The sequence below is a fragment of the Vespa velutina genome, chromosome 9, assembly GCF_912470025.1.
Source record: "Vespa velutina chromosome 9, iVesVel2.1, whole genome shotgun sequence".
NCBI classification, from domain to species: domain Eukaryota; kingdom Metazoa; phylum Arthropoda; class Insecta; order Hymenoptera; family Vespidae; genus Vespa; species Vespa velutina.
In genome coordinates, this window is record NC_062196.1 from 6,840,774 (window position 1) to 6,852,389 (window position 11,616).

Here is an 11,616-nt window from a genome sequence, read left to right on the forward strand (position 1 = left end):
AATAAAATAAACAGTAATAATAAAATAAGTAAATAAATAAACTAATGAATGAATGAATGAATGAATGAGCAATGAATGAATGAACAATGAACGAATGAATGAATGAGTTAGTGAATGAATGGACTCATACATTTTTACGCTATTATACTCGGGTCCTTCGTCCTTTTTCAATTTTTTACTCGACACGAGGGCTTAAAAGTGAAAGTGAAAATGAAAGAAAAAAAAGGAGCAAAAAAAAAAGAAAAAAGAAAAAAGAAAAAGAAATAAAATAATAGGGAAAAAAAAAAAAAAAAAGAAAAGGAAGAAGAAAAAACAAAGTAAAGAAAAAAAAAGAAATATAATAATAATTTCAACAACGACAAAATTCGTTTCATTTGTACGCCTATGCTTTCGAGTTTACTGCCAAAACGTGGGAGAAATAAATAGAACGACCAGTACGCATGTTGGATCGAAGAGAAACGGAACGGTACAGAGAGGATTTTACGAAACGTAAGTGTATGTATCTATACATATGGATATACATTTCTGAATATGTGTATGTGCATGTTACGTCTCTCTCTCTCTCTCTCTCTCTCTCTCTCTCTCTCTCCCCTCTCTTTCTCTCTTTCTCTGTGTGTGCGCACGCACGCATATCCATAAGCACACACAAGAAGAAATAACATTAAATTCTAATTTCTAAAACGGGAAATAAAAAGATTAAGCTCGGACGATCTAACTAGCCTGAGCTTTGCGTATACTTAAATAAAAAGCCAATCGTTTTTAACACGCTCTAAACAATCGTATGTACATGTTCCGACTGGCGACAATCGGATTATGGTCTTACATATATATACACATACAGCAGACATCCATGCTATATACATATATATATATATGTCATAATGTACTTACACGTATATAAATACATATACTCAGCAAATGCAAAAGGATCGATCCTTGGAGTCGCGTGAGCACGTTTATTCTTTTTCCATTTTATTATTATTATTATTATTATTATTATTATTATTATTATTAATGATATTATTATTATTATTATTAATATTATTATTAATTTTTATATTTTCTTCTCTTTTTATTCTTCTTGTTTTCCTTCTCTTTTCATTCTCTCAACAAAGCGCCGACATGAAGTTCGTACTTTTTTCGAGCGTTATGTTGTCGCTTTGATAAACATAAGCGAAGAGAAATGAATTCAAGGAACTTCGCGCGCGCTAAAAGCCTAACCTCTTCTTCTTTCTCTCTTTTTCTCTTTTTCTTTCTCTCTTTTTTTCTTCCTCTCTTCCTCTCTGTCTCTCTCTCTCTCTCTCTCTCTCTCTCTCTCTCTCTCTACACCTTTGGCTTGGTATACATGAAGAAAAATGTTCCATGTGAATTAAACAACGGATCTATTTATTACGAAAATCAATGTATTTTATCTCAGCACTTAAAATCATTTAGATACATACTTCCCTGTTTGACGTTTCGAAATCGTATGACGAAATTATCTCAAGTTAGAATATGCTGAAACGCCATTGTCATTCTGACTAGCTATATCTCGATAAGCTCAATGGAACAATCGAGGAGAAAAAGAAAAAGAAGAAAAAGAAAAGAAAAAGAAAATAACAAAAAAGAAAATCGATATATGCTACCGAAATTTCATTCCCATGGAAATATATATATATATATATATCATATGTATACATATATATATATATGTGTATATATATACGTATGTACGTATGTAGATGATGAATCGAAGAAAAAAACAAAAGAAGATTGAAATTTTTACGTATTAAAGAGTAAAACGGCAAAACATTTGGCGCTATTCTAAGAACTTCAAATTTCAAAGATCTTGGCAAAGCGTAACCTCAAATTTACGTTGGCCGTAAACGACGAAGATTTCGAAGTAATACCCGTTTACAAAATTTATCTCCGCATCAATGAAATTATTTAATACCGTATATATCTTTTGTATTATAAATATAAAAATATAAAGTAGGTGAAAATGTAAAATCGTATTGTCGAAAAGATAAAGAAAGTTAAAATGGCGAACCCTCTCTAGTAACTCATTGGACTTACCATTGTTCACATCGTCCTCCGTTCTTCTTCGATTTTTCCAAGTCCATCCGTTCGATGATAAAAAGATTGTCGATCTTCTTTTTGATTTCGATGAAATTGATCGTTTCAATAAGAAAAACCGATGAAGAAATTCTTCTTACTTCTTTTTATTTTTCTTCTTGTACTGCGTACTACATACGATCACGTCAAAAGTGATTAATACTTAGTCGGAAGAGAAAACGCACCAATGACAATGACGACGATTAACGAATAACAACCAATCGTCACGCTCGATTCAATCGCGCGAATTTAATAGCCAATTCCACGCGGTTACGCGATCGCGTGTAGACACGTTCGATCCTGGTAATGATGGTTGTTCATTGGACAACAAAGAGCAGAAGAGAGACAGGTGTTTGAAGAATTAACTAAAAAATTTTTAAAAAGGAAGAAAAGAAAAATGACGACATAGTGAGAGAAAAGTATCTCACCGATATAATTTGTCCTTCTTTCTTTTTTCACCGTTCATTCTTCGTATTATTCTATGTATTTCTATTTCACTCTCTCTCTCTCTCTCTCTCTCTCTCTCTCTCTCTTTCTCTCTCTCTCTCTCTCTCTCTCTCTCGTTTATAAAGAAATTATCGAAGAAGGTTCGAGTACGAAGGTGTGATTTCTTTGCTATGCTCGCGCGTTATGTCACTCGGAAGAGTTCCTGGCAAATGATCAAAAGAGATCGCTGACTCTGACCCTCTTTTTGCCCTCTCCCTCTCTCTCTCTCTCTCTCCTTTTCTATTTCTTTCTGTCTCAATGTAGAGGCCACGATAAACGTCGTATCTATTCTCTTTGTTCTCCTTTCTAATCGCCGAATATTGTTTTTTTTAACAATTTAGAAGAACATCTCCTTTCAATCTCTCTCTCTCTCTCTCTCTCTCTCTCTCTCTCTCTCTCTCTCTCTCTCTCTCTCTCTCTCTCTTCCACTCTATCTTTCTCTCTTTCTCTCACTCTCTCTCTCACTCTACCTTTCTCTCTTTCTCTCAAACACACACACATACACACACACACACACACACACACGCAATATACACGTAAAAGAAAATTTTACGAACCCACGAAGATAAAAATTTTTTTCGTTAGGTTTTCTCGCGAATAAAAATATACGCGTTAGATCTACCCACTGTCATCGGATGTCTTATTCTCAGTAACAATCCTATCTCTCTTTTTTCATTTCCCTTTCTTCCTTTCGTTTTCTTCCCTTGTAGTGAGAGCCTGTTACGCACGCACCACACGCACGCACGCGCGCGCACACGGCACATACACACACACGAGAAAGGGGAGGCGGGGGAGCGCGCGCGTGTCCGCAAAGCTCCGCGGTGTCTTTCAGACTGAGGGTAGTTTCGTCGACGGTGGTTCAACTACATCACCACCGCCACCCTTCGACCAAAACTTATACTAAAATGTCGTCACTCTACCAACCGTCGTCCTTCCATCTTCTTCTTCCTTCTTCTTCTTCCTTCTTCTTCTTCTTCTTCTTCTTCTTCTTCTTCTTCTTCTTCTTCTTCTTCTTCTTCTTCTTCTTCTTCTTCTTCTTCTTCTTCTTCTTCTTCTTCTTCTTCCTCTTTCTTCTTCCTCTTTCTTCTTCTTCTTCTTCTTCCTCGTCCTTCTTTTTCATCTTTTTCTTCTTTTTCTTAAATATTGGACGATCCTTGCTACATATTCTTATTCGAATATTTCTTAATAAATATTACGTAAAATGTAATCTTAATAATACAAATTTTCTTGTAATTTATTTTCTGTTTTCTCTTTTCTTTCCTGTTTTTTCCCCCGTTTTCTCTTTCTTTTTTGTTCCTTTTTTTTTTCTTTTTTTTTTTTGACCACAAACAAGTACACGTCTTTTTGAAGTAACTCTGTTGTTTTCCATCTTTTTTACGTTCGATTGAAAATTTTTCATACGGACATTATTTTATCATTACATAATATTTATTGTTTTTCTAATACATGATCGTGTCATTCGTCGAATAATATTCATTTAATTTTATTTATTAATCTTTCGATATGATCGTAACATAAACCTAATCGACATATTTAGGAGAAATCTGAAAACGGTAGGATTTATTAACGATTACAATATAATAATTAATTTTTTCTTTAATTAAAAAAAAAAACGAATATATACGTTTGTAAATTGTAAAAATGATTGTATAGATGAAATCAACAATTACAACGTTATTTAAGTAATGATAAATAGGTTTCGATATAATATATATATATATATATATACATATATACATATATATATGTATATATATGTATATATATATATATATATGTATGTATTATTGTTATCGAACTTAAGAATTGTTAAAGGTCACATTTTGGGGAAAAAAAAGCAACGTCAGGGTTATTTTCATAAAACATTGTAGCTTTATCGCTAAAATTGTTTACTGAAAATAAATAACTATCAGGAAAAAGATAATTTTTTTGTATAAATTTGCTTATACCTCAAAACTCTATTAAAATTCATTGGAAGTTCTTTAAGGAAATATCATTTAAACGCTTCGAGTCGTTTCGCCTTCGTGATAATATTAAAAAAATGTAAAAAAGAAAAGAAAGAAAAAAGGAAAAAGAAAAAGTAATAGCAATAAATTGTATAATCTTTGAAATATACTTTTCGTATATATTACAATTTTATACTATTGATAGAAAATGAATCTTCGATCATCGAACAGAATTGTTGGAGGTGCATTTATAAATATCACGTCAATTCCATTCATGGTAAGATATCATAAATTTAAGAAAATTATTATAAATAAAAATTAAAATATATAAATAAAAATATTGTTAATCTGATCGATTAATTAATCGAATAATATCATTTAGATCTCGATGATGTTGAAAGGTCAACACATGTGTGGTGGTGGTATTATCGACGAGTATTCGGTTGTAACAGCCGGACATTGTGCCCAAGAGTAAATTTAAATAATGACATAAATTAAAAGAAAAATAAAAAATCTTATACTAAAATAAATATCAACTTGTAGAGTCGTCAATCGTATACGTGATGTTCAAGTTCGTAGCGGATCTTCTTACGAAGACGAAGGTGGTGTCATTCATAATGTAACAAAAATAACTATTCATGAAAGTTTTAATCCTGATACAAACGATTACGACATCGCGATGTTAAAAGTGAATCCACCATTCAAATATGATAATAATACACAATCATTAACTATAGCGAAGGATGAATCGACTTACATTGATTTTGGCTTGGTAGCTGGTTGGGGATACTTTCTGGTAAGAAAATAGTAATAATAAAAATTTTGTTTATATATTCAATTTTATATATTAATTAATATTATTAATAATTTTCAATATAATTTATAATTACAAGAACTTCGATCCGGTTCTCTCCAGACAATTACAATTCGTTATATTACCAAAAGTACAAAAAGACGAATGTAAAAATGATTATGCAAATGAACAAAAAATATCTGATACACAAGTATGTTATGGATTTCGTAATGGAGGAAAGGATGCTTGTAAAGTAAGAAACATAATAATTTTATTTAAGTAAAAATATTCGAACGATGATTATAATTCGTTATATCGTTTGCACTTAGGGTGATTCAGGTGGACCAATGGTGAATATGGATCATGTTTTAATTGGTTTAACATCATGGGGTGATGGATGTGCAAGACCAGGTAAGCCTGGTATTTATACTGATGCTATTCTACTTCGTGATTGGATAAAAAAACAAACTGAAAAGGATTAATATGAAACTTGATGAAAAATGACAGAAAATATCATTATCTATATCGATGATCTTAAAGAATATATTTATTGATACAGATATATATCAAAATTATTGGTATTGTTTATATATACATATATATATATATATATATATATATATATATAAAATACGTAATTTTACGATTGTTTAATATTGTCAATTAGATAAGACGAGTTCCACATTTTTCCCATCCTCGGATATAACAAATTTAGCGTATTTGTAACGCAAAAGATTAGCCTTTATCTGTGAATGCCATGCAAGATAACCAACTTTATAAAATGGTGGAAGTCGATCGAATCCTCCTGCATCTGCCAACGAATCATTATATTCCCATTGCTCGGTCATCATCTTATGTGCGTGTCTTTTCTTCGAGGCTTTTAATTTCGAATCTTCGAGCATTTGAGATTTCGAAGGTAAAACAAGACGATTTTTTATAAGACTCAAGAAATATTGTACCTATAGAAAAAAATTCTTTTTTCTTTTATACGTTCTTCTTCCAAATGAATGCAAATGTTGAATTAAAAAGAGACAGCATTCTTAAAAAAAAAAAAAAAAAAAAAAAATATATATATATATATATGAAAAATATCTTTAGAGAAACAAATATTTATACCTGCATATGAAACATAGGAAAAGGTATAATTTGTGAAGGTATACCAATAATAGCCATTGTTTGATGTTCTATATTAATAAGATGCTTATACAATGGCGTTACGTAATTATCATCGACTTTGACGTCACAACTTTCGTCTAAGAAAGGAAAACTGTATTGATATCCAGTACAATAAAGAAATACGTCAATGGTAACAGAAGTTCCATCTTTTAGGAAACATTTCGTTCCCTCCAATCTATCAACTCCAACGACTTGTATCATGTTAGATGGGAATACGCTCGTGAACCTATACGTGCATATTATATATATGTATATATATATATATATATACATAAAAAATAAATTAAATAATATTAATACCTCTCTTGATTATGACTTAGGTAAACGATAGAGGAATGATCAGTTAAATCGATTCCAATATCGATACCAGAAGATGCAGCACCCAAAATTAATACAATTTTATCTTTAAATTCTTCTGGTTTTCTGTATGAATGACTATGCATTACTATACCTGGAAAAGTGTCCATACCTTTTATAACAGGTATATATGGTTCGAAATAATGTCTGGAAAAATGGAAGACAAAATAAACGATCAAACGTTCCTATAAAAAGTTCCTATGAAAATGACGTAGAAAATAAACTGTACCCATTACAAATCATAACTGCATCGAATCGATACTCCTCCGTACGTTGACTATTTAATTGTTTAACACGTACCAACCATTTCTCTTCGTTGCTATTATCCAACTTAATTGGACGTATATTTTCAACTTTTATGTAAAACTAAAGCAAATATATATATATATAATGTATATAACAATATCCAATATATCGAGCAATTGAAAAATTGTATATACATTGAAAAGAAAATGATATATGATCGATCACCTGTATGTACCTACGTAGTTGAAAGTGTTCCGTGTAATTACGTAAATAAGATAAAATTTCATTGTGAGATATACAACATGGTTCCTGCGCATTCATTCTCATATAATCAGGAAAATTCATAACTTTTGCAGGTAAATTTGTTCTAAAAATTGTCTATGTATCGTTATAATAATAACAACAATAATAATAATAATAATAATAGTAAAAGAAAATGTATCATTTGACGAACCTTAAATTCTTATACATGCTCGAATGAATTGGTAAACCATTTTCATTTAAACCAATTCTATCGCTATATACCCAAGTACCACCAACGTCACCGGTTTGCTCAAATACCGTCATTTCGATATTTGTATCTCCCGCCAAATGTCTAGCCGCGCATAAGCCAGCTGCGCCTGCGCCAACTATGCATACTTTTTTATTAACACTCTGCGCCATCTATATATTTGTAATAAAAATATATGTGAATGAGATCCGTCGTGAAAACAGTCGATAAAAAAAAAAAAAAAGGAAAAAAAAATAAAATTTCTAACAGTGTATTAATTTCTATCGTATCATTAACAAACACCATGTACGGACATATTCTTGTCTATCGTAAATATTAATAATAATTATAAAAGAAATTTTTGAGTTAGATATGGCATTCCTTCTCAAGATAATAAAGTTCTATGCAATAATCATATTTGTGAAGTTTTCTACTTACTGTTTTCTTATCGAACTAATTATTCGATAAGAACTTAGAGATGGTCGATATGTTTTTTTTTTTTTTTCTAATAAAAGTTATTAAAAATAAACAAATGTCAATTATTTTTTGTTGTTTTTTTTTTTTTTTTTTTATAACAATTGTTATAACTATAATACGTTTTGTTTTTTATTTCAACGAGACAAAAAATTCGTTTGACGATAATTTTCAAAACTTCTTAATAACCATTAATTCTCGAACTTTTGTCTCTATTATACGATACAATATGACAACTATTTATCGTAGAAACTAAAGTCGATTTATGTGCCATCCTCTTTTTATATGCTTCAGAATTTGTTGAACAACGGAAAAAACAATACTAACGTTGAGTCAAAGGAAACCGCAAGTCGACCTCGAATATACTGACATACGTATTTACATAACTCAAAAACCTGAATATCTTTGTTAAATGATAAGATACATAATATTCTCTGATAAGAACGTGAAAATAGTGATTTTTGTTATGTCCTAATTTATGATTGTAATAACAAAGCAAAAATTATCTCACGTTTTAAGATCGTTCAATCAATTTTCGCTCGAAGCATGTGATCAGCAACAAGTATGGACAAAATATGAATTGCAAGGTACATGCGAGAAACATTATCTCTATCACTCAATGCATTTATCGTATCGATGTATAAACTCGTATTTATATATAGCTTTTTCACGCGTACATATAACAATAGTTCTAGTGTGAGTAAAATAAATAGCATTAATAGGTTGTATAGTCAAACCTTTGAAATCTCTCATATATTCGTATGTTCTCCTTTTGATGTTGTATCATGCTTAGAAAAAACGCATTTATTTTATAACATAAATGCATGAAGAATAATAAATATAATTGATACATATTGTGATATAAAATAATATAAATTTACGACAAAAAAAGAAATATGATTTTGTCGAATATTTCGTGAAAAATAATAATTAGAGAATACTTAATATATTAAATATTATTTTATATGATATAAGTATATATATATATATATATATATATATATATATATATTTCTTTTTCTATTTCTTTTAATTATTCTTATTATTATATTATATATTATTATTATTATTATTATTATTATTATTATTATTATTATTATAGTAATAATATATCAAGTGAATCATTCCTACAGGGAAAACCACAAAAAAATAATATTGGGAGTTTTATCTCATAGATAGAATGGAAATGATTTTATGTTTTGATCTTTATAAAAATATTATATTTTTATAAAAATCCAATATATATACTGGAAGAAATACTTTTTTACTCAATTTTTAATTAAATCTCTATCTTTAAAATTAGATCTTGCTCAAAAAAATTGATTTAAGAATTATACTTAGACTCATTGTTGACATAAACTATTATAAAACCAGGAATGATTAACAACCTTAATCATATTTTACGTTTTCCGTATGGAATAATATATTATTAATATTAAAATATATGAAATATCTCAGAGCTTCAAAATGACTTGTTTTCTTTTTTCCTTTATGTATAACAAGGAATTTATATTTTCAATGGAAAGCTAAAAAAACTAACATTAAAATATTTATTATAATTATTATTATTATTATTATTGTTATTATTATTATTATTATTATTATTATTATTATTATTATTATTATTATTATTATTATTATTAATTATTATTATCATGCTATGTCTTAATAACGCATTATTACCATGAAAGTAAACTACATCATTACAATATAAGTATTAATAATTATATCAAACTTAGTTACGCCCGATCGTGAACAATCAATAAACTGTAAGAGTCTATGTTACAACGGATTACATTTGTTACTTCGACCCTAAACATTATAAAATAAGAAAATATAATACATAAGTGAACGATCTAATTCTAATTACAGCTTTTGTTTTCTTCCTTGACATAATATATAAGTCTAATTACTTTTGCAAAACAATTATTTCTATTTATCGTTTCTTTTTGTTTTACTTTTTTGTTCAAATATCTTATCATACGTTGCATAATACGTACATAAGGAGTATACATTATTAGAAATTATATACAATTATCAACGACAACGGTCGTATTTATTTTTTTATATTTGATCGTACTTATAGATTTGGTTGTCATTGAAGGAAGCACTAGTAAAATTGAAAGTACACGTCAAATTCATCGAATTAGACGAACATCCTGATGAAATAAAAAAAAAAAAAAAAAAATATATGATATATCTGTTTCGACATAAATATCAAATTTGTTATAAAAATTAAAAAAAAAAAAAAATAAAATAAAAAAAAAAAAAAAAAAAAAAAAAAATAAAAATAAAAAAAAAAAAAAGAAAGAAAAAAACGTGTACTTCCAACGTCAAAATACTATTCCTCTTCATTTATTTTCAATAATTTAATTGATAGAATTGAGTAAAAAATATACATTAAACGACGATGTTCATACATCACTATCAACTATATCTGTTCATAATCTTTTTTGTTAAGAGAGATGTATAAACATGATTGAAATTACATCATCCAATAATCACTGCAACTATCCGTAACATTTTAATTCTCTAACATAATAGAGACTTATCACATATCATTTTTACATTTATAATACCGAAATTATATTTTCAATATCTTATATAATAATTTACCTTTTGAACTAATTACAAGATTTATGATTTTGAAAAATTCCTTTGCCAAAGAATCACTCATAAAAAGGGATACCTAAAGATATTTGCATTAATTTAATTTTTTTTCCATTTACAAATGCGAATTTCACGAATGATATTAAATATTATTGTTATGAAAGAAAATCCATTCTAATTGTGTGGCAAATCTCGTAGAATAGTGCAGTAACAAATATTCAACATTTTTTTATGATAGTAAGAATCTGAAAATGCACGTATATTTAAACAAATATCTTGTTTTTTAACTGCACTATATATATATACATATATACATATATATATGTATATATATGTATATGTATATATGTATATATGTATGTATGTGTATATAATGAAAATAATATTTATTTTCTGTTATAAGAAAAAGAAAAAATAATGAACGGATTGTATTATATGAAAAGTTACATTGAACAAAACTGCAAATGATTTACCCAAATTAAACATATTTGAATGTTAAAGTTTAAACAATTCTAAATTTCTATATACAAAGGTGCTTAACTCGATAATAGAAAACATATACCTGCTCAATTGAGGGATCATTAAAACAGTAGAAAAATTAATTTACAATAAAGAATTTTGTACAAGTATTTGTTTATAATTACGACTTGCATTAGCCACGCATGCTCGTTTTTAATGTGCATTAAAGAAATTCTCTAAAAAAGATCTTCCAAAGTCTTATAGCCATATAACAAGTAATTATACATTGTATATTTGGTGTTATACTTTGATTTCTAGTGCAATATTTTATTTACTTAAATATATATATATATATATATATTTCTTCGTGAAGTACTTGCGCTGCTGTATTTTTTATTTGCAAGCAGTTTAACTTCTTTAGTCGAACATGGTGACTAAAGACTTTGCATTAAACCTCAGACTCATAACATAAAAACATTCCAAGG

The 11,616-nt window shown here is 28.3% G+C and overlaps 3 protein-coding genes across 5 annotated transcripts in view; 1 reads left to right on the forward strand and 2 right to left on the reverse strand.

Moving 5' to 3' along the window:
• The window catches only part of LOC124951729, a 70,598-nt gene extending 66,979 nt beyond the window's left edge, over nt 1-3,619 (reverse strand). Inside the window, exons 1-2 of the mRNA XM_047500537.1 lie at nt 3,138-3,619; nt 2,056-2,886 (exon numbers count right to left, since the gene is read on the reverse strand). The gene's annotated coding sequence lies outside the window, so the exon portion shown is untranslated. The remainder of the gene's footprint in view (nt 1-2,055; nt 2,887-3,137) is intronic.
• LOC124951787 (trypsin 5G1-like) lies at nt 394-6,765 on the forward strand. 2 transcript variants are annotated; one of them, XM_047500682.1, is made up of 7 exons: nt 394-489; nt 4,732-4,803; nt 4,909-4,997; nt 5,070-5,322; nt 5,420-5,572; nt 5,649-5,897; nt 5,987-6,765. In XM_047500682.1, the coding sequence occupies exons 2-6, from the start codon at nt 4,735-4,737 to the stop codon at nt 5,799-5,801; spliced, it is 717 nt and encodes a 238-aa protein (XP_047356638.1). In that variant the 5' UTR covers nt 394-489; nt 4,732-4,734; the 3' UTR covers nt 5,802-5,897; nt 5,987-6,765. The 2 variants fall into 2 exon arrangements, with proteins under 2 accessions (XP_047356638.1, XP_047356639.1); XM_047500683.1 differs by having other exon boundaries at nt 417-495.
• Nucleotides 4,365-8,984, reverse strand: LOC124951786 (flavin-containing monooxygenase FMO GS-OX-like 2). Of its 2 annotated transcripts, none has more exons than XM_047500681.1 (7): nt 8,574-8,984; nt 7,553-7,761; nt 7,324-7,465; nt 7,082-7,218; nt 6,796-6,999; nt 6,436-6,721; nt 4,365-6,278 (listed from the first exon to the last, which is right to left on the reverse strand). In XM_047500681.1, exons 2-7 carry the CDS (start codon nt 7,759-7,761, stop codon nt 5,979-5,981), a joined length of 1,278 nt encoding a protein of 425 aa, XP_047356637.1. In that variant the 5' UTR covers nt 8,574-8,984; the 3' UTR covers nt 4,365-5,978. The 2 variants fall into 2 exon arrangements, with proteins under 2 accessions (XP_047356637.1, XP_047356636.1); XM_047500680.1 differs by having other exon boundaries at nt 8,027-8,984.
• Between the last annotated feature and the right edge of the window lie 2,632 nt (nt 8,985-11,616).